Source organism: Uloborus diversus, chromosome 1 (assembly GCF_026930045.1).
Source record: "Uloborus diversus isolate 005 chromosome 1, Udiv.v.3.1, whole genome shotgun sequence".
Lineage (NCBI taxonomy): Eukaryota > Metazoa > Arthropoda > Arachnida > Araneae > Uloboridae > Uloborus > Uloborus diversus.
Window position 1 is genome coordinate 56,362,874 of NC_072731.1, and position 24,782 is coordinate 56,387,655.

At 32.3% G+C, this 24,782-nt stretch overlaps 1 protein-coding gene across 1 annotated transcript in view; it reads right to left on the bottom strand.

The window, feature by feature from the left end:
• LOC129229807 (death effector domain-containing protein-like) overlaps positions 1–24,782 on the bottom strand; it is a 41,825-nt gene that overhangs the window by 12,999 nt on the left and 4,044 nt on the right. Inside the window, exon 2 of the mRNA XM_054864186.1 lies at positions 12,792–13,070. Coding sequence (XP_054720161.1) covers positions 12,792–13,070 — 279 coding nt within the window. The remainder of the gene's footprint in view (positions 1–12,791; positions 13,071–24,782) is intronic.

The following is a 24,782-nucleotide window of genomic DNA, read 5'->3' on the forward strand; positions in this document are numbered from 1 at the left end:
TCTCCATGGTTTTTACCATCTTAGAGAGAGAGAGAAAAAAAGAAGGTATTTATTAATGTTTCAGCCATTTCTGTACACCTGTTTTTAAAAAAAAGTAAATTAAAGGTTAAAACTGTTCATGTAAGCTGTAAACATGAACAGTTCCTCATTTTTTATTTAAATTACCATACATTTTCAGCAACGGTAATCATTTATAACCAGTGGTTGGAAGTAGCGCGCTACAAGTAGCGATGCTACTGTAGTAGCTACATTTTTTAGTAGTTTGTAGTGTAGCGCACTACTTTTTAAAAAAAGTAGAGTAGCGAGTAGTTCGCTACAAAAAAAAGTAGTTTGTAGCGATTTCTGGAAACTACTTTTGAATAAAGTTTCAAAAAAAGAAAAAAAAAAACGCATTTTCAAATGAATCTGACTGGTGCAAGTCTTACGCGAGTAAAACTTGCACCAATCAGATTCGTACGAGCTGACCTCCGACATATAATTTTGACGCCATATGTTTATCTGTTTGACGCCATTAGTTTGTTTAGCATAGAAATTTTCACGTTTTCCCAATATTCGCCTTGAATAGAGCATGGCTTAAAAAGAAAGAAACGATTTTTTTCCGTTTCATGCAAACTTTGCCCGTTAAGCAAAAAACTTTCGGTATCAATGCCATTTGCATGTGCAGTCGAACTAATATTTAGTACCCAAGAAAGAATGTGATATAAGCCCTGCGCTTCCGCTCTGAAAATTTTCGTGTAGCAGGTGAGGAATTCGCTTCAGCTGCAAAATTTGTTTCTCGAGTAAAACTCGCTCTATAGACATTTCGCGTTAGTCGAATTGCCTTGTAGCCCGAGTGCACTGTTGTTAAAAATTGCACATTGAAGTAAAGTAAGTATTTTTAGTCATGTTTTGGATAATTAGTAGTACCATTTCGATATTATTCCCATTTCTTTATTTTGTCTTTTTTACTGATTGAGTGTTGATATATTAACAAATTAAAAGTCAATTATTAAATGCTGTGAGTTTTTGAGGTTGTTTGGTAAAATAGAAAAATACTTTTATTTCATTTTATCAGGGGCGTAAGAAAAGAGATGGTGTCCAGGTCCGGAACCCTAGCTTGAAGCTCAAAAGCAATCAATTTCTATGAAATATAAGTTCCTTTAAAACTAACTCATATAATGAAAATTTTAAGTTTTTCTCTTTTGTTTAAAAGATGCATTTCACCATCTAAATCAATTTTATGTATCTGTATGTCTAGTCTATGTAAAATTTAAATCAAATTACGACTGGATTTATCTCAGTTTCAAGTAGCCGAGTTGCACTTCTTGAATGAAATACTATTTACTGTCAGGAAAGGATTAAAAATTTGAAGATTGAATTCCTTCCACTTTTAAATTCTTTCTTGCAGGAAATATTCGTGCAAATGGTAAAAAATGTTTGGATTGCCGAATTGTTTCAATCGAATCGTTTAAAGGAAAGAAAGAATAAATAAATTATAGCAATATTCCATGTTCAAATGAGCCAATATATCAATCTGAACAATTTTTTTATTTTTTCATTCAATCTCAAACGGTGTGTATGTGTATGTTATTTATTTATTTATTTTTTAAAAAGTAGCGAAGTAGCGACTACATTTCAAAAGTAGTTTGTAGTTGCTACATTTTGAAAAAAGTAGTTGTAGTTGTAGTTAACTACATTTGTGTTAAAGTAGTTGTAGTTGTAGTTCGCTACAAAAAAAATGTAGTTTTTCCAACCACTGTTTATAACACGTTATAACTGAAGACAGCAGACAGCACACAACACTTTAACTTTAGATCCCCTCCTCCCTTAATATGAGTTTTGGATGCTATGAGATGGTCTAAATTTTAAAAAGGCAGCAGTTTTCTTACTTGGTGATGAAAAAAGGTAAATTTTAATCGATTTAGCTGATTTTTGCATACCGACAATATGATCATTTTACAGGGACAGAAACTCCTCATCAACCATGCGAATGCATGCAAGTGCTTCTCGCGGGACAGGAAGGTGAGTCTCTACTCTCTAGTTTCGCAGGCCGGGTCCCGGCTACAGAGCCGACACCACGCCCCAGTCAAGGGGTTTACCTGCGATGAAACCAAACAATTTTCCCCGCCGGGTAGTGGGTATAGACCTACCAAAAATTATTGGGGGGGGGGGGGGGGGGCGCTAAACGTGACCGGTGATCCAGAGGGTATGTAATCCCACGGACCCACCCTGCCCTTTTCCAAAAAAATAGAAGTTCAGATTTTTGAACTTTGAAAATGCTAATTTACATATTTTCTGATTTATACAAACAAAACAATATGTGGCATAATGTTTTCAAAGTCAATCTAAGAATTGGTACGCAAATTTTCTGGTTCAATTAGATCATGTCACTCAGGCCCGGACTGGCTCCTGTTTGGGTTGTCGGCTAGGTGCTGAAAAGGGGCCCCATAAGGGGGGTCCGTGGGTCCTCCCCCGAAAAATTTTGAAAGTTAGGTGTTCAGAAATGCCATTTTGCTCTATTTTGGGACTTGCAAAGTTACTGAACATAAGGTACAATTTCATGTATAAAAAATATATTTTTAAGAATTTGCTTCACCTACTCTTCATTAAAACGAATTTTCATTCTGTATTTACAATATCTAAATTGTATGAAACTTGTAAAAAATGATAATAAACTACAAAGTACAATAAGTAACGAACAGGTCTGCAAGTCAGCCAAAAGCACTTACTGCAGATGCATCTATTTTTAAAATCAGTATAAAACATAAGTGTTTGAATACAGTTATATTCAACAATTAAATAGAGAAGTTACTTCGAAGGATCAATGGGTAGTAAAAATTAGAATTATATTTGCTCAACGTTATTTTTTATACATAAATATATATTGCTATCGCTAAAATATTTTCAGGAATAGAAAATTGATTTACATTACAATTTAAAATAAAAAATACTTGACCCAATAGAAAATAAGAATTATGTGCTTAGAAACGACATTATACTTTATTGTGGGACTTTTAACGTCATTAAACTTAAGCTACATTCATATATGTGAGGTTTTGTTTGACGTACTCTTCATCAAAACGAAATTTCATACGATATTTACAGTGTCAAAATTAGATAGAACTTGTAAAAATTGATAATAAACTTCATGGTACAAGTTACAATGATTAACGAAAAGGACTGCAAGTCAGGCAAAAGCACTTACTGCAGAAACATCTATTTTTAAAACAGTACAAAACAAAACATGTGAGCGTTTAAATATGATATAAACAATGAAAGTATTAGAAAACAATGAAACATAATATTTGCACAACGTCATTTTTTAACCGACTTCAAAAAGGAGGCGGTTATCAATTCATACCGTATGTATGTTTTTTTTTTTGTTTGTCCACTCATAGCGTCTCACCTAGTGAAGCGATTTTGATGATTCTTTTTTTAATGGATAGGGGATAGCTCAACTTAGGTCCCATTACTTTGTTTGACCATATTTGTTCATTAGAAAAAAGTTATGGGCAAAAAACAGTTAATTTTATGCAATTTCCCTATTAAATGATTTTGTAGCGAAGTTCGCACTTTTCATCCGTGGATAACGGTGGTTCAGTGGTAGAATTCTCGCCTCCCACACGAGCGACCCGGGTTCAAATCCCGACTAGGACAAAGTGAATTTTACTAAAATTTCGTTTCTACTGTTTCCCGTATTTTCTCGAATCTTCTATTAATTTTTGTATCTTTCCAAGTCTGGAAAGTTCCAGCACTTTCTCAAGTTGTATATAAGGAGATGTAACGTTCATTCGTGGTTCTGAATAAAGATCTCGAGTTGAGACTAAAGAGTATTCGCTTCATTTTGCTTTCACATTGTCTTCGCTATCTTCATCTACGCGACAATAGGAAACTCATTGTTATAAAAGTTTGGTGCCATATAACAGTAACATTAATAGTAATTGTAATGATAATTTTGAATGAAGGCTTCTCTGAAGCAAGCATCAAATTTCTTCAAGGGATATTTCGATAATGGGGAATCTGGCGCTGTCGTCTCATTTTTGGCGTAAATAATTTTATTTTAGTAACCCTGCTGATTTATAGTAACCCTATGTGAATTATCAAAATCTTCCTTTCTTCAGTGCTATTGCTCCATAGTAGGGGTAAACCTAACCTGGAAGCGAGGTGATGCAGTGATTAGGATCTTCTTAGCCTTCACAATGCTACCATTAGGTTTGACTCAACTACTCTGTAGTATTTTTATCGTTATCATCTATGCCGATAACAGATGATCGGGGATAAGTAAGAAAATACAGGATTGCATCATGAGCAACTTAGATGCTGTGGAATGTAAATTAGTTAGGAAAAACGTAATACTTAAATGGTTATAATTAAATTAACTACGCATGATTTCCAGAGAGGAACAAAGATAAGTTTTTAGTGCCATTAATCGCTTAAAGTTTAACGCGTGTCAATAGTTTTTTTTTAGTATGGAGCATTTTTAAGAAAAAAATGTGAAGTTTCGTGATGGTAACTTCTTATTATTTCTGAAATACCTACATTTACACTAAAAAGAATGAAATAAAAAAATTTTGAAAAAAAATAGAACCGACTTCAAAATTTCTCTAAAAAGTGAAAAATAATTTTATTCTTTAAACACCATCGATAATGCTTTTAAACATAATTTTTGAAGTTGGCGCAAAAACGATAGATAAAATCATTCACAGCCATAACTCAAATACAACTGTAAATTTAACCAGGACCAGTTTCTTCACTATCACATACATTATGCACTGATGACAGCATATTTGAATAGCGAAATAAATGTTTCGTTCGTAATTTTGGATGCTTTTCTGAAAAAAAATATGAACGAAGCATGGTTACACTGGATTTTACGTTTTGTTTCTGCGCCAACTTCAAAAATTACGTTTAAAAGCATTATCGATGGTGTTTAAAGAATAAAATTATTTTTCAATTTTTAGAGCAATTTTGAAGTCGGTTCTATTTTTTTTTCAAATTTTTTTTATTATACATAAATATATATAACTATCGTTAAAATATTACCAAGAATAGAAAATGGATTTATATTACAATTTAAAATCATATGTGTATATATGTATATATATATATATATATATATATATATATATATATATATATATATATATATATATATATATATATATAAGCTTGGCCCTGTGAATAATAATGAAGTGAGTTATGTGCTGAGAAATGCTATTATGCTTTATTTTCAGTCTTTTAAAGGCTCATTAAACGCAAAGCTACATTCTTACATATAAAATATATATTCTGAGGTTTTGCTTGACCTACTCTTCATCAAAAAATTTCATACTGGATTTACAATTTAAATATTAGATAAAACTTGTATATATATTGATAATAAACTACGTGGTACAATGAATAACGAAAAAGGCTGCAAGTCAGCCAAAAGTATTTACTACAGAAACATCGATTTTTTAAAAGGGTACAAAACATTAGTGTTTAAATATAATTTAAATAATGAAAATAAAACAGAGAAACTGCTTTGCAGGATCAGCGATTAGTAAAATCTGAATGATATTTGCTAAACGGTTTTTTTATGCATAAATACATATTATTATTATTATCTATGAAACAGACCTTTGAACTTCGAAAACATCAAGAACAGAAAAATGGATTCATCAGAATTTAAACCTATATGTATGTACGTACATTATAATAATAAAAGTAACATTTATTTCAATTGAAATACATAAAATAAGTTATGTAATTTAAAACGCAATATTAGGCATAGGTAAAATAAAAGATAAAATTCATCCAGATTTAAGATTAAAAAATTTCATAGAAAGAAAAACCTAAATGTATAGTAAAAAGGCAATAAGTAGCAAAAATTTGGATAAAATATACATTTAAGTTAATGAAAAACTCTGAAGAGCTTATTATAGCAAACTTATCTGTGTTGTTCGCTGAAAAATAATAAATTTGAAAATAAGGAAAAAAAATCACTAATATTGCTGTAGTTACTGTACAATAATCAATATCTGAATAATCAGTCATCCCAACAGCTTTCTGGTAAGTTCTTCACTGGTTTTGGCTACTTCATCTATAATTTGGTTACTATCCAACTTGTAAAATATATCCCTTTTGACATTCATGAATAGCAGGTTTGACAGGAGATCTTGGCTTAGAGTAGATCTAAGTCGATTTTTAACAATTTTTAACTTCGAAAATGTTCTTTCACACGTGACTTGCGTACAAGGTATAGTAAGTACAAACTTGTACGCAACATACAGATTTGTAAAAAGTCCTGACTGTGTAAGTTCATAAAGAACAGAAAATGCACAAGATAAACACTGGAAGCAGAAAAGATAATTTTTAGCAAGAAGGCGAGTTCTGGTTCTAATCTATGTCTAATTCCAGAAACTTCTTTCATATGATCTGCTTCCAAGCTTCCAACGTCTGGTGTCCACATGTTTTCGAGTAACAATTTGACAATAAGAGGAAAACATACCTCCCTCCCCACATGAAAGTCGATTTCCGTCTGATAACGGATGAAAGGTTTTTACAGTCCTTCCAGGGAGAACACCTGGGGACTCACGTCCAAAGGTAGTTCTCGCATGCCGATGCTTCAATGAGAAAGATAAAAGTTTAAAATAAAGATAGCCGCTTGTTTCGCTCCTTGCTTTAACTCCCACCTTTGCCTGACAGAGCAACAGAATGAGCAGTGAATAAAGCTGCCGCGAGGGATGAAACAAGTAGTACGTCGCAGTGTGCTGACATTGAGTTTTCACTTGACGGGGCCCCCAGCACATCCATTACTCAAACATTTATTTAAAAAATGAAAAAAAAAAGTTTTTTTTTTTCGAAATCGAAGAGAACATGCCACTGAACTTTTGACAAAATATCTGTCCTGAAAAAAAAACATCTAGTTTTACCAAAGTAAAAATCATATCGGTGAGAGTAACACGCAAAAATTAGTCAACAGCTTATGATATGGAAAATGTTCAATTAAAAATTATTCGTTTATGAGAAAAATTTATGCTTTTGTTCTCCTAAAGCATACCAAATTATTAGAACCTGATTCCCGATTACTGAATTGGCTGCGTCCTAGGGGCCCCCAAACCAGGGCCTGATTAAGGTATCAGGGGGCCCTAGGTCATATACGTTTTTGGGGCCCCTGTTTAGTCAACCCTTGAAATTTTAGCCATTGCCAAAAACTGTTTTACCTATTAGTTTTTTAAAAAATTGCAATTTGGGGACCCCTAAAAAGTCAGGGGCCCTAGGCCATGGCCTAGTTGGCCTATTCAGTAATCAGGCCCCGCCCCAAACGGCTAAAACTGTTTGTCAAAGGCTAAAATTGTAAGGTTTACAGGTTTGGGGCCCGTTGGAATGCAATTTTTTGGGGCCTCTTTGTCTCTCGAAGAACCATGTAAATCATTAAACTTGTGCGTGCATCATGCATTTATGATTCATCTTCGGCGTCGCTCATTATTGTGACCGGGTCAAGTCGCTACTAGCAATGTGAATAAAAGTTTTCCCTTAACAAAATTTTTTAAGTTAATATTTTTTTTTATCATTTTTTTTAAATGCATGTATTTTTCATATAGTTGTTTTGTTATGCACATCTTTCAGTTGTGACCCTTCGGAAAGATGGGGCCCTAGTCACAGGCGGAGTTGGCCTGCGAGGTAAATAGGCCCTGATTAGAACATACTATGTAACGAACTCCCCCAACCTCGGAAAAAAAAACAAAAGTTTACGAATCAAATTCAAAGAGATGGTAACCCAGTTGAGACAAAACTGATTTTTGAATAGGCTTACTAGGCGTGGCGAAGGCCGCCATTCTTTAGGGCCCCCAAAACGGTTGAAACTTTTTATGCTCATGCAGAAATTGTAAGGTTTAAATACATAGGAGCCCCCCGAAAAAGCGTTTGGCCTAGGGTCCCCTGATATATTAATCGGGTCCTAAGAGGAGGGGCCTAAAAAGTTACATTTGCCCTGCGGTCCCACCTGGAACCACAGGGCAGAACCTTGTGTGCTACAAATATGATACTAGCAAGACCGATTTTGGAAAAAAAAGTGAAGAATATGATCAAAATAGTTGCAAAAAAAAAGAGATCGCGCAAAAATTTTTCCTCCCCGTTTAGGGGCCCTCGGCGATCGCCGACTAGCCGACCTGGCCAGTCCGGGGCTGATGTCACTTGTCTTGAGTGAGGGACATTTTTACAGTTCTATTTTGGGGGAAGACATCGTGCAGTGCTGTGGCTAGGCATTGATATAAAGTAGGGCACTTGACTTGCATGGAAGGTCACTCCCAATGGCGCCTACCAACAAAAAATTGGTAGGTTGGGGGGCATACCACGTGTCTAACCCCTGGAAATTTTCTAAATTGGAGATGGAAAAAGTAAGCTTTACTGTTTTTTAAGCATTTCAGAGCAAAATATTATCAACATTAGAATCCCAAAAACTTTACTCTCGCGAACTCAACACACGATTTGGATTTGAAAAAAGAAAAAAAAACACTTGTACGGTATTTTCCTAAGAAGTTAATTTAATTTATATAATAATTTTATTTTTAGACTATTACAGAACAGTGAATATATATCTATAAAAAGACTGAAATTATATTTAAATAAATCTTAAAGTATCATTAAAAAATAAATCATAAAATATTGCTGTCGCACTTTGATTAATAAGTGAAATAACTAATTTAAACTTGCATTCAATAAGGCTCAGAGTTCATTAAATAAAAATAATATCCCAAAGTTAATTTGTTTAATATTAGTTAATAAAGTTACTATAAATAGTACATAAATAGCCGGTTTTTATAGGGTCTTATCCTCTAAAAATATTTAAGTATTTGAAAAAAAACTTCGAAATTTTAATCTAACATTGTGTATGTAGTTAATTCTCTCTTTACAGAGATTTTTAAAATTGCTAAACACCAATATTAGGGCTGTCTTTAGAAAGGTGCAAATGTTGACCGCCTGACTAGATTACTGAATTTGAAGTCGTTGTTGACTTGTCAAATATTCAATTCATCCAAAATATCTTGGTGGTTATGAAGAACAGCCAAGTTGTTCAATCGCTTCTGCTTTTCAGTTAACCTGCTTTTTACTGTAATAGTTGTTTTAACTCATTACGGAATGTATTTTACAAAGTAACTATCTCCAAACAAGGAAAATAAAAAATACTAAGACAAATTTGAGTTTAAAAAGCATTAAATAGCTAATAATTTTCTTACATTTTGGGGGGGGGGGCTCTGCCCCCTCAAAAATTTTTTTGAGGGGGCTCAAGCCCCTTCAGGCTTTATGGAGTCGGCGCCGCTGTCATTTTAAGAGAAAAAATTTGTTCTAAAAACAATTTATTTCTATTTTTTACATAGTGAAGAATAAATGAAAATTTTTTAATTACTTTTGCAAAATTGCAAAACAAAACTAGTGTTTGTATGACTTGATAACATATTTTTACTTCGCTCGAGTCTTGCAAAATACAAATTTGTGTGTATGTGCTTTTACATACAGCTTTAATAAGACTGTAATCTACATTGGTATTAAGCACATGTAAATAAATGGATTATTCTAACAATAGATTAAAAGCAACTGTCGAACTTTGAAACTTAAAGAAATTTAAGTTTTTAATAGCACAAAACTTGTCCCCCTGCTTTCCTCCTTATTTTAAAAGCATTTTTTTCTTTTCTTTTAATAATTCTGAAACTCATGAGAAAACTATCATCTTATTACTTGTCCAACTGTCTAATGGTTATTTGATGTATTTACACAAAATAAAACATGGAAATAAAATATAATATTTGTAGAGGTTTATAAGTAAAAATAATAAACCACTGCCGGCCAGGAATGTACAGGAGCTTATAGTATTTCCTAAGTTTTTACCGATAAAAATCTAGTTTTTTTCATGACCTGGTAAAAACCAGTTTTTCCTGGGAAAACCCCAACCCTGCCTCTACGGAAGAAAAAGAATATTATTATAGAAATTTACATCAAAGAAAGTGATGCAATCACTTATCTGCCTTGTTCATCACCTTCTTACTTAGGGTCAGAATATGACAGCTTTTATTTATTCCTTACATGTACAACTAATATCAGTACAATAGCACAGGACATATATAGAATTGATGATAAGTCTAAAGTTTTAGTGCGAGCTGTGGGGATAAAATATTCTTCTAAAAGTGGAAAATTCCGATTTTGGAAACTAGTCTTATACGTAAGGAACAGAAAGTTATAAATTACTGTTGATATTTTAAATATAATCTACAATCACTATTTTAAAATTATGTTCCAATAAAATACCTCAAAAGGTTATTGATTACTTTATAAAATAGTGTAAGAAAATAGTATTTGCAATTATCTTACACTTCACACAAAACAGAATTTGTGCAACACTCATCAGCTGAGGTAAATCCAAATACATCGAGTTATATTTCATGTTATTTATTTGAAACATATTTATTAATAAGGTTATTCATACATATATATTTTTCACATAATAATAGTTTTAGATGTTTTTGGTGCATCCTGTAATTTTAAGTAGTAAATACCTTTACTAATTGATAATCCTAACTATTTATTAGGGTGGTTCAAAAAAACTTTTTTTAGTTAAAGTCCAGGACACCCCCATTTTTTTTTACATATACTAATATTATTATGCTGTAAAAGTTTTAGCTTCTTACTCAAATTTTAAGATGGTACTAAATAACTCCTTCAATTTAACATTAGCTGTGGCATAGAAAATACTACAAATTTAGAAACATTTCCCTAGCTGATTTTTCGTAAATAATTATCTTTTTGCAATGTAAATGCATATTAGTGTATAATATAATATGTAGCAATGTTTTTTCAGTTCAATATATTTTTTTAGCCTCCCTCCACATACTTATTAAGTTTGGGGAATGGGGTCGAGCGGCCTCTTTCAGTTGAAATAGGAAGCTAAAATTCTTCCAGCTTATTACTATCCACAAGTGTAAAAATATTGAGGGGTGTCCTGTTATCTAGGAGAAACTTTTTTTTAATTGTATTTTTGAACCACCTTACTACTTATTCTAATATTTGTATTTATTTTATAACACCTGAATTTTCATGCTGTGGCTTTCACATCTGATAGCTTTCATTTTTTTGGCAGAAAATAATTTTTTTTATATTTTTAACAACTGTCTATTGTATGTGATTGGCCCACGGAGATTTTTTTTACCAGATGTTTTTCTCCACTTAGAGGTACCTGTGCATAAAATTTGGCAAATATATATGAGCTTACACCCAGTTTAAATTCACGTCTGTATCATACTGAAAAAAAAAAAGCTCTGTGATAATTTGTTAATTAGTTATAGCCATTTATACCCGTTTTTGTCTCAATGAAAATGGCGGCTGAAAAATCACCTTTGCATATATTTAAAAGCCTCTTAAGTTTTCAACCCTTGCATAAATCCCAATATAATTTATATTTTCAGAATCAGCATCGAAAAGTCTACAGGTACACCAAATTTGAATAAAATCGGAGATGGTAGGTAGCTTTTTCGGAAAATGAGGTTCTACTGAATCGCAAATATAAATATTTGAAACTTAAAAAAAAAAAAAAAAAAAAAAAAACATATTTTTCTGTTTAATTTTGTCCAAAAACGTATTTAACTTTATAAAGGGCAAAAATACAGTTTAACCCTGATTTAACAATCGATTGTCAAGGGATCGGAAAAAGCTATTGTTAAATCAAGGAGCATAGACATTCAATGCAGTCAAATCCGGACCAGTGAAACACATCTTTAAATTGAGGAAATCGTTAAATCGAAGTTCTACTGTAAGTCCATAGGCAAAAATTTTTTTCCAATGATTAAGAAGTATAGTTTTCAGTACAGTAATTTCCGGTAGAAACGCCACATCGGCATAATCGCTGCACCCTAAAAAAAGTATGTCAAAAGAATTTAAAATACTCAGAAACTCCGCATTTAAAAACAATGATTAACTCATTCATGGTATGTCAGAGATAAGTGGCAAAAATACCAATTACAAAGCATATTAAAAAAAAATTTACAGTATATACTAGCGTATGGCTCTAGCCCCCAACTTTTAAAGAAAAAAAAATAGAATCCAGAGTTTAAATAGATTCCCGATTGTTGAAGAAAAATCGAGAACGTTTCTACGCATTTTTTTGCAAATAAACTCCTCACAAATCAAGAAAATGAAATATCATATTCATGTTTACCATCTAGAATGATCAATAATCATATTTCTGTACAAAAAAGTTTGTTTTCACGATTGAAAAAAAAATGTTTTTGCAAATTTCTCTTATATGTCGCTTTTATTTTTTACTAACATAAATAAAATATGCACAGGTTTTCCATTTTTTTGCTTTCTTATGTTCCGTTTAAGGTTTCAAATTGCCTTTTTATTTAAAATTACTTGCAATTAACTATTCAAAAAACTCTCGAATAGGGAATTCAGCATTTCCCGTACTTTTCGAATAATCTGCCGTTTACCGTAACTAATGCTTTTAATTAATGGGTAGATCATATATAATTGTATCAGAATCTATTTTTTTATTGTTTTATTAAAACAGTTGGACTAAAATCGGGGTGAAAAAAAGAACAGTTGATCATACACGCCGCATCAAGCAGGAAGGCCACACTTCCAAAAATTATTTTTTAAACACGTAAATACTGTGTTTCTTCCAAAAATTATTGTATATGACCCTTTTTTTAATAAAAACAAGTTCTTTAACATAACATATGAAATCAATGCCATTTGAAATATGCTTTAGCATGAGGGGAAAGAAAATAAATAAAATTGCTCTAACTAGATAAAATAGCTAATAAAAACTTAATTACCACAGGTGTATTTTTTCTTGAGTGCAGTCATAGATACACATCTTGAAGCACTGTCAGTATTACTGTTATTGCAAACAATACGTTGACTACGCCGCAATCTTTTATTTGGCTGTTCATTGCTTGAATTATTCACTGCAACAGTCCTTGAAGAATTTCCTGAGGCGCTATTTCCACTTATCCACAGTGCTTGTCTGACCGATGGAAGATCATCTTCAGGATCTTCTTTTATATGAGGTACATGAGAGTGTTTGAGGTATTCTTCAACTGGATCAAGGGTGGCTATGAAAGAAACAAGATTTAGTACTAATTTTATGATGACAAATTCCTCCAATAGCCATAGCAAGAAATTTTTCAAGGGGCACAGGTAGACAAAATGTAAAGTTGACTAGATGATGAAAATGTATTCCAAACAGAAAATAATAACTTCAGTGTTTTCATTATTTCATTATTGATGTTTATTTTTGAGCTTCAGAGGCGGGGGGGGGGGGGGGTGTCCAGACCTGGACTACATCACTGTGTTCCTCACATTTTGGCAACGAAAAAAATTATTGTTTAACATTTAAATAAAAACAATTATTTTTTTTAATTTTCAGTGTTTTTATCTTTTTTTTTTTTTTTTGCAACATACGCAGTAGTTTATTATAAAAAATCGGTTACTATCCTCTTATTTCTTTTAGAACACTATTTTTTCCTTTTAAATTGTAAAGCATATTTATTTGTGAATGATTAGTTGTATAATTAGTGTTTTAATACTCATTGCAGATAGAACTAATTCTGAAGTGCTATATATATTCTGAATATTAGTTTCAAAATTTGTGAAATGACCTATATAACACCAAAACCTGTATAACGCAAAAGCTCTGGTCCCAATGTGTGCATTATAACGGTCTTCTACTGTATAATGAATTAAATTTATCTGCAACTAGGAAAAAAAATTAAAAGATCTTGCAACTGTTTAAAATATTATTAAGTGATTGAGAGTAGTTTTTCATTCATATTTGAAGAAAAATTCTGAAATCAGGAAATACAAAGTGTAAAAAATATATAAATTATACACTTATTCCTGTTAATTTTTAGTTAAAAACATTTTTTAGTAAAACTCAGAACACATTTAGATGATTGTTTTAATTACTAATAAGCATATATTTTTGATGTACAAAAACTATACCGTGTCCCAAAAATATAGACAAGCATAAAATACAATTCACAGTAAAAATACGAATGGAGGGATTTATCACATATGTGTATAATGATAACCAGTACATGACACAAGTTAGGGTGATTTATTTTTAAAACACCATGTGTTCAATTTATTAAGAAAACTAGAAAATAGGGTGTTCCACAATTAAACACCTTTTAATTTATGAATTATCTTTAAGGTTGAGAAACAGTAACAAATGAAAATATGAAATCGTATTTCCATTACCTCTAGTTACTTCAAACACATGGTTTTCCACCATAAGTATCAAGTTATTCCTGTGTCGAAAAACATTGGCTTCCAGTTTCATATAGTAGTTTTGGGGCCCGATGTTGCCAATGGGCAGATCCAGAAATTTATCAAGGAGCGGGAGATTGTTTTTTATCATTACCTCTCAAACGTATCTGATCTACATCTACTCTAAAATTGCGTTTTATAAATTCAATTTTGTAATAACCTCGGGGAAATGTATCGGATACCCCTCCTCCCAACATCATCAAAGGCCGTCTAAATGATAGTCACTGAACCTATTTCTTCCCTTAACACTACTTGAGATACATACAATCATATCTTTAAAGACTTAAATTTTGAAAAAGGCCAAGTGGAAGGCCTCCAAACATCACAAAAAATAGAGAAATAACCCTGTACAGAGAAATAACTGAGGAAAACCAACCAAATTATTGCCAAAATGTACTCTGTAATATGTGTGCTATAATTATGTTGGTTTTCTCCAGATATCACAAAAGAGTGTTTAAAATCGGCCTTTTGAAATTTTTCTTCCAAAAAGGAGGAAGATTTGAACCATATTCCTTTCCTTAAAGTCATGTCAAAGATGGCCTATACTATCGTTTTTGGACCTCAATTTGGAGAAATTACCGGTGCAGGTTTCCTTAAGGGAGGAGCGATCACCCTCCCTTGCACCTGTCCTCGACATTATTCATGTTTACTTTCATGTTGAACTGATTTGTTGAGTATGTCTTGCTGAAATACAGTTTGGTCCATCCAGCAAATCCTGCATTAGAATGAGATGGTCCTCTAACACTTGCTAATTGTCGAGAAAAATCATTTTCTTGTTACAAATTGCCAAATAAATGGAATTTTCTTATGTGAATTCATAAGAATGCAACTTTGAATTGGAAGGGGGCATAGGCGGATTTATGGGGGTGCACCGCACCCTCAAAATTTTTGATTGGGATTTGAAAATATTAGTTTAGTATATTTCACTCAGAAACGCAGTTGGGGAAAAAATTCATAGCTGCTATACTAGTAAATTAACTTGAATCCAGTGTACACGTCGCTAGTGCAAGAAAGACATATATGTGCTCATATTAAGAATTAGAGTAATTTTATCCATTTGAAAAAAAAACCTAATAAATAATTTCATGCAAATAAACTTCTCAAACAATTTATTGTTCAGTGCTGTTTTATTGTATAGAATAATTGCATGTTCTGTAATTGGGTATTTATTCTTATATCAATACCAATTCTTCTATTTTGAAACAACAATGGCTAATAAAGTCCAAAAAAAAAAAAAAAAAACATGACTATTGCAAGAAACTTTATCAATAAAATCTACACCGAAATCAACCGAAAACCAGCATTTTTAAGGTAAATTTTTTCAAAAATTTTTGAAGAAGGACTCCTGGACATTTTGCTGCAGTGGTGCATCCAGGGGGAGGGGGCACAAGACTGGTGACCCTCCCCACAAAATGCTGAGTAGATGTTTTTTTAAAAATATTATTTATTATTGAAGAGAAGAAAAAGATCTTATTTTGGGAAAACGCAGTTATTTTACAAAAACAAAAGAATGATGGGAAAGAATCTTAATTTCTTTCAAAAAGAAATATTGACATTTAAATTTTTCAACACCTTCAGATTATTGGTGGCGAACTGTGTGTGCCTCCTCCCCCCTCCTCGCACGATCCTCTTTCTTACATATCTCCCCCCTCCCTTTTTTTCATTTTTCTATTTCGTTTTCATCTTTTCTATTAGTCCTCAAAATTTTTCTTCTCCAAAGCCCTTTCTGCAGCCAAAGTTATTACAGATTACCTCAAATTTCATTTCTTAGACTTCACTTTCGCAAAATTTCCAAGGAAGATCTTCTATTCACCTAAATACATCGAAAATCGTTTAAAATTGCGTTTTTGGAGCTTTAGTTTTGAAAAACAGTAGTGTCCCTAACGTTACCAAATATGGTCTTGCACTCATGTGTTTAAGACTTTAAATTTGGAAAATATTCGAACAAGGGCCTCCGACCCCCTTTTTCTAATATCATCAAAGAAAAAATATTTTGGTTTTGAAAACTACTATTTCGAAATATTAAAGTGGGAGAATCCTTTTTTTTTTAATACCATGGAGTATTGCAGAAGAACTTCATTTTTAGGACTTCAATTTAGAAAATTTTCCAGGGGAGAGCTCCAGAACACCCCGTCCGGTAACAGCATCAAAAATTGTCCTCCGTAATATTTTTGGAACTTCAATTATGAAAAGTTAAAGAGATAGCGTGAGCGAGGGGAGGAGGGTACATATTTCTATCTGCTTTTCAAAAATATCGATGGGAGACAGTCTATGAGTCTCATTTCTAACCCAAATTATAAATATGGACTATAATCACATTTATAAGACTAAAATTTCTAAAAATAGCCTAGGAGCAACACGTACTTTTCTTGCCCCTAAAATATCACCAAGAACTGTAAAACTGCATTTTCAAAACTACTATTTCAAATTTTTTCTGGGGCGCGAACCCCATTCCAAACCAGTGGCTGGATTCACCCATTGCTTCTAATATCGACTTTCGTTTAAGACTTTCTGCAGTTTGAAATATTAAGAATTGCCCATCCCCTAATCTTACTAAATATGGTTTACATCGCGTTTTTTTAGACTTAAAAGTGTGTCCCGCCCTAAAATTATTTTCTGATTTTGCCACTGCCTTGTTATTCCGGGAATACCCCCCCCCCTCCCCAGATCCCTGTTATTGTTGCACCCCCAAATTTTTCGGCCTAAATCCGCCTATGGAAGGGGGAAGTTTACAGTACATTCATCGGTCCAGGGCCGAATTTAGCTACATGCCGTCCCCAGGCAGATTTGAAATTTGCCGCCTCCTCCCCAAGAGAGAAGCAAAAACTCAAAAACATGCAAAAAAGTGCTCCCAAAATTTAAACTGTCAAGCTTATGAAGAAATGATGACGTTTCACATTCAGGGGCGGGAAGACACTGAGAGCTCCCAAAAAATTCTTTATTTGGTAAATTTTGCTGTTGATTTGGAAAAATTTAGAGATAATATTGCAACATACTTTTTTCTTTTTTTTAAATCTTAAAATTGTGTTTTAACACTAGAAAGACGGAAGCGGTCATTTTGACCGCAAACGATTTTCAAATGCTCATATTTGCTGCGTTTAATTTTCAAACTCTTTTTCCTTCATTGACTTTTCCTAACTATTTATTAAGATTTTACAACAGCAATTTTTTTCCTTTTAGGATTATTATTATAGTCGCTATAAATGTTTATACCTAGAAAGACTGACTACGGTCATTTTGACCACTAAGTGAACCTTTCTTTACGCATCCGTTTTCTTTTTTTTTCGCTTATCAGTTGTGTGTACTATGGACTATTGTTAGTTGTCAGGGTGAGTAATGTTCTTTTGAGCTTGAGTAGTACCTGTTGGTCAGGTTTAATTCTTTGAACTGTTAGGAAAATGCGAAACACCTGCCGGTTGCATGGTTTCAGTTTTCTGCTATCTGCACAGGGGGCAAAGTTGGGAAAGGTAAATCTGAAAAGCATGTGACTGGACACGTGAAATTACTTTGGGTCTAAAAAGAAGAAATTACAAACAGGTAAATTACAAAAATGTTTGCTGGAATTGTTTTGTGCACCAAAACATGTGCTTTGCTTGAAGCATTGACGTTTATTTTCTTCGGTGATAATGAAGTGCTCAGTCACATAATTATCTTCATGATGTCGAGATGAACCGTTGACAAGCAAAACTTATAGGAACATTAACTCCTGAAACTGTTGCAGATTTATATCTAAAACAGATTATGGTTTGAATGAACAGTCTGACTTATCTGAAGAGAAATATATTTCTTGCGATGAGAATAGTTTGCTTTCATGAGATTACTGCGAATATTTTTCGGAGCCTAGATTTGCAGAAAAGGATTGTTCTTCTGAGTTAGAATGAGAAGAAACCTCGCTAATAAAAACTGATGCCCAAAATTTAAAAAGTAGTGAAAGAAAGAGTGAAAAGGGTCCGACGCCGAAAAAAAGGAGAAAATTTCAAAAACAGAACTTCTATTTCTTCAATTTCCTCCAAGTCATCCCCACTGATCAATTTTGCTGCATATAAATAAGTAAGTACCTCAAGAAAAAGATTGAAATAGTGTGAAATTAAATTATGCAGAACTAAAACTACGAGCATTTGTTCTAACTTCCGAACAAAAAACTGTTAATGACTAATATACAGGTGACGTGATAACATAAGTATTTCAAAAAACTGTAGAAGATAGTAATGTACGGTATCTTGCGTTATTAAGATATTTTTTAAATAACACATGCATGGTTGATTATAGTACTTGTTAGTTATTACATGCTAAGAAAATTTCTTCTTTTTTGTACAAATTTCCTCTTTCTCAATGCCAATTGTGTAAAGCATGTGTATTTCACTTGATCGAACGTAAAATAAAAAAAAACTATCTGAGACTTATTTGCAGACTATATTAGGATTAAATTGTTAAATTAAACTTTGATATTATGAAACAAATCTTTTCTATGGCTGAAAATCCCGAAAGGAGGAAATTTCTATTATTTTAAGTATGGTGGTCAAAGTGACCGCTGCTCGTCTTTCTAGGTATACGCAAAACGCCGTCTTTCTAGTGTTAATGATACCTAACGTTCCTTCTCATTAGATGTTATGTACGTATGTATGATATGAGCGTTAGCTTGTGTTTTATCATTCCGTAAAATTAGAAATTTCCACCTCCCAAATGTTTTAGATCGATGAGCCTCTGTTTATACTTACGCTGATCAATTACCATGATTAAAAAACATTTGATTTTCATAACATGTGTGAAAGTGATCATTATTAAAATTCAAGAAAAAATTGTCTCTGTGAAAAATGAAAAATGCTAAACATTAGAAAAGACCCCCCCCCAATTTTGAAAAATACCCCTTAAAACAAACCTCTCTAAAAACTTCAATGGCACAGTCTGCGCTATGACCCCCCCCCCCCTTCGGTGGGCACCCCTTCATGATGCTTTTTCTAACCAAGTAACCTTATCTTCTGCTCTACATAGTGTTTATTACTATTAGTATACTCATATGAAATTAAATATTTTACCATTCATATTTTTACTGTGAACAGGGACGTAACTAGGTCCTTTTCGAGCAGGGGCAAGACCTCATTTCGGCCCCCTACGCCTTCCATAAAAAATAAATGTTTAAAAATTATTTTAAAAACATAAATTTAAATTAAGCAGTGATAAAGGAGGCCGCATATGTTGATAAGCCTATAAATGCGACTTTTACGTAATTATAAGTTTTTATACAGTTTTATCACTGTATTGCATTTTTTAAAATTTCGATAGGAGATAAAAATCATTAAATATTTTATTTATTATTTTACATACGAAGTTTTTCAAAGAAAAATATTTTGTATTTCCACAAAAGAGTAATTAAGAATTTGTAGCATTATATATATTTTTTTACCAGGTGGTTCTGCCCCCTGCTCGTTGACGCTTACTAACCCCCCAAAAATTTCTTCGCAACCTTATTTGATTCGCGAAGATTTAAATCGTCTTTCAGAAAGAATCAGACTGAAAAACACGTTACGAGTTCCGTTTTGAAGAAGTTGAAAATTCCCCTCTCCCTCCCATAGAAAATAGAATTTAATTGAAGAGCTTATTTTTAGAACACAATCCCACTCCCACCTGAAAATATAAAAATAATTTGATAAAAATATGCATAACCGAGATTATATTTTTAAAAAAAAAATCACTTTGAAGAGCATTTTCCCGCGTTCCAAACTAACTTGTACCAACTTGCACAGTTAGGGCTGCTAAAGGGGCTCCCGAGGATGTGAGAAATCTTTCATCCCTTTAATAGGCAATTTATGTGAAATTTTAGCTTAAAAAATTTAAAAAAAAAAACTAATTCGAAATTTAAAATATAAATCCCCAGGTGCAAATCCTCGGGACTCGAAGTAATTTTGTACAAAATTTCAAGATTGTAGGTGCTCTGAGGTCTCCTGGAGAAGGAGAGGGCCCGCAGGTCAGCGACAGACTTCCTTTCACAATTTCTTTGACGTTTCTTTTTTTTTTTTTAATATATAGAGATACGATTTTGAAATTACTACTTGAAATGAAAACAATAAAACAGAAATGTTTAATTATTTATTTTTAAGTATTTTTATTATACTACTATGAAGAAATTCGTAAGAAAAATAACATATTCAACAATAGCTCGAAACAAAGAGATTATCTTAGTTAAACATATTAAATTGATAACTTTATGTTCAACACATTTTAAATTGTCGCAATCTGTATAGCTTAATATTAATTATCACAAAGTGCTAATTTTTAAAAAGGACGCACGTTATCGACCTCTGCTATATAGTATACATCTGAAAAACATTTAACAGAAAAACAGATACCTAATGTGCTTGATATCAAAATTCTTTCTATTAACCTTTTTTTTTTAAACACAAATCTGAAACATATTAACATTACATGTTTTCAGTGAGCTTCTTTCCAGGTTATTTCCATTTTAGGGTGGCGACAGGAACTGTGAAAAAAAGTTCCCTGACTTTTCCCTGATTTCCCTGAATAAGTTCACCAAATTTCCCTGATTTACGTTACCAATGATAATGATTTTCTTTCTTTGCTCTACTTGAAATCCATTGTATGTTTGTATAAAATACAGTATTTGAAACGTTTTAAGTTGTGTTAATTTGTTGAACTAAAGATATATTTTTTAAAAAATGCTACTTTTTAATAAAATTGTTTAAAAAAAACATATCAAGTTAATTTTTTTGGAAAAAAAAACCCCCTACAAAACAGTATATTAAATTTTTCTACACGAAAAAATTATAGAAAATTTTTAAAAAAATATTTTACTTCCAGGAACCACTTAGCATAAGAATTTTAAGAAACTATTAAAATCACTCTTAAAAACATTTGTGTATTTATGATAGAACTAAAAAGTGATTGAATTTATTTTGAACTAAATTTTCAAACAGTATAATAATTGTTGCAAGAATAACAAGTAATAATGAAAGAATAGAAGTAATGTAGTTATTCTTATATAACTAATAGACATATTTATGCAAAGCAGATGAAACCAATTGACATCCATTCAAAAAGAGCTTTTCTCTAATCAAGGACATAGGTTTTAATGAATGAATACAGCATTTTAACAATAAAAATAAAGATATTTACTTAAGTACACAAGTTAACTCTATTTCAAATGATTTTAGTATGTAATGAAAAAAATCTTAGATTGCTTTTGTAACAAACAACTTTGAAATGCAAGGAAAAAAAAAAAGAAAAACAGAAAAAAAAAAATTGTTAATTTTAAAATATATAAAAGAAGACTACAACTTGGTTATAAATTAAAAGAATCATTTAAATCTGAAGAAAAGAAAACCTTTATAATCTGCGGCGACAACAAATAGTATAATGGCAAAAAAACAAAGTTTTTTTTACTGAAAGTTCAATTTTAGCAATTAAATTAAAAAGGCGAAGAAGTAATAACTTTTAAGCTTTTATAGTATTAATTCAAAAACCAAAGATTTCTTCTTGAAATCGTAATTACAGTAGGCTAATTACTTCAAGACAACATAGGCGGATTTACGGGGGTGCCAGGGGGTGCGCCGCACCCCCAAAATTTTTGGTTGGGTTTTGACAAAAAATTAGTATATTTCTCTCAGAAACGCAGTTGGGAAAAAAAAAATTCATAGCTGCTATACTAGTAAATTTACTTGAATCCTCTGTATCACCACACGTCGATAGTGCAAGAAAAACAAGAAAAACATAACTGCTCATATTAAGAATTAAAGTAATTTAACCATTTGGGAAAAAAAACCTAATAAATAATTTCATGCAAATAAAGAAACTTCCCAAACAATTTATTGTCAGTGCTGTGTTATTGTATAGAATAATTGCATGTTCTGTAATTGGGTATTTATTCGTATATCAATACAAATTCTTCTATTTTAAAACAACAATGGCTAATAAAGTCCAAAAAAAAAAAAAAAAAAAAAAAAAAACATGGCTATTGCAAAAAAAAAACTTGATCAATAAAATCTACACCGAAATCAACAGAAAACCAACAATTTTAAGGTAAATAATCAAAAATTTTTCGAAGGAGGACTTTCAGACATTTTGCTGCAGTTGTGCATCCAGGGGGGGGGAGGGGCACAAGACTGGTGACTCTCCCCACAAAATGCTGAGTAGATGTTTTTAAAAAAATATTCTTTATTATTGAAGAGAAGAAAAGATCTCATTTTGGGAAAACGTAGTTATTTTACGAAAAAAAAAAAAAAAGAATGTTGGGAAAAAATCTTAGTTTCCTTTCAAAAAGAAATAGTGACATATAAATTTTTCAACAGCTTCAGATTAGTGGCAGCGAATTGTGTGCCTTCTCGCACAATCCTCTTTCTTTCATATCTCCTCCTCCTTTTTTTTTATTTTTTTCTATTTCGTTTTCATTTTTTCTATTAGTCCTCAAAATGTTTCTTCTAGAAAGCCCTTTCTCCAGTTAAAGTTATTACAGAGTACCTCAAATTTCGTTTCTTGGGCTTCACTTTCGCAAAATTTCCAAGGAAGATCTTCTAATCGCCTAAATACATCTAAAATCGTTTAAAATTGCGTTTTTGGAGCTTCAGTTTTGAAAAACTGCAGTGTCCCTAACGTTACCAAATATGGTCTTAGACTCATGTGTTTAACACTTTAATATTGTTTAATTTTGGAAAATATTCGAACAAGGGCCTCAGACCCCCCTTTCTCTATTATCATCAAAGAGTGTTAATATTTTGGTTTTGAAAACTATTTTTTCGAAATATTTAAATGGGAGAATCCTTTTTTTTAATACCATGGATTATTGCAGAAGAACTTCATTTTTAGGACTTTAATTTCGAAAATTTTCCAGGGGAGAGCTCCAGAACACCCCGTCCGGTAACAGCATCAAAAATTGTCCTCCGTAGTATTTTTGGAACTTCAATTATGAAAAGTTAAAGAGGTAGCGTGGGGGAGGGGAGGGGGTTACGTATTTCTATCTGCTTTTCAAGAAATCGATTGGAGACAGTCTATGAGTCTCATTTATAACCCGAACTATATATGGACTATAATCACATTGATAAGACTAAAATTTCTAAAAATAGCCTTGGAGCCACACGTACCTTTCTTGCCTCTAAAATATCACCAAGAACTGTAAAACTGCGTTTTCAAAACTACTATTTCAAATTTTTTCTGGGGCGTGAATCCCATTCCAAACCAGTAGCTAGATTCAACCATTGCTTCTAATATCAAACTTCGTTTAAGACTTTTTCTGCAGTTTGAAATGTTAAGAATTGCCCATTCCTTAATCTTACTAAATATGGTTTACATCGCGTTTTTTAGACTTAAAAGTGTGTCCCGCCCTAAAATCTCTTATATAATTAAAAACTGAGCGTATCTATGTATGTCCAAGCTTCTTCTCCCGAACGACAGTGAACTGACCATCGAACCAGGTATCGATGGATTTGTAATCTTCCCGTCTTCATGTTTGGCTATTTAACATAATCCTCCGATAATAATTAGCGGAGATATCAATTAAAAACTATTAATTATGAAGCTTGGATTTCGACATAAAATCCCCATTTTTCGAAGGCTTTCCCCCTTTTAAATTATTATTCAGTGCTTCATCTCAACTTTCCGCAACAATGCTTTTATTAAAATGTATAGCGTGAAGAAAATCATTCAGACGAAAGATATGTTGCCATTTTCATTCTCGAATATGAAGAAGTAAAATTCTTGATTTTGTTTTAAAGGTTTTTCCTGTAATCGGGGGATTTAAAATGTTTACTTTTTGGTTGTTTTTCCGCAAAGTGCCGTAAAACTTTACTGATTTTTTTTTTCTTTTCTTTTTGTTCAAGCCTGAGGGTTGAACAGGCGTCACTTGACATGACTTTTATTTTCGAGGTGGACCGTGCAAAGCCGGGCGACGCAGCTAGTTATTTTCTGACTTCGCCACTGCCTTGTTATTCCGGGAATACCCCCCCCCCCATAGATCCCTGTTATTGTTGCACCCCCAAATATTTCGGCCTAAATTCGCCTATGCAAGACAATGGAATAAAGGCAAAGGAGCTAAGGTTTTAATGAAGTCTTCCTCTTTGCCTGTATGGTTGTTTATTTTACGTAGCATTGAAAGTGTGAAAGGAAATTTCAAGCTAGGTAAAATAAACAACTTAACAGACACTAAAGCAATCTTAGGAAGTTCATCCTGTGGTTAATAAGTAAGATTCAATACTTTGACGTTGAGGAAAAAAGATGCACCAATATGCGGCAGTGTATAATCGCACCTCATAAATTTTACCTTTTTTTTGAACAAAAAATTGGCGGTAAATGCGTAGGGAATTAGTGTACTTAATTTTGTAACACAAAAAAAAAAAAAAAAAAAAAAAAAAAAAATTCTTCATAAAATCAATTTTTCCTGATTTTTTGTTATTTTTTCAAAATTCCCTGATTTCTCCCTGATTAATAAAGTTCCCTGACTTTTCCCTGATCTCCCTGATCTGTCGCCACCCTGCATTTACAGTACAACC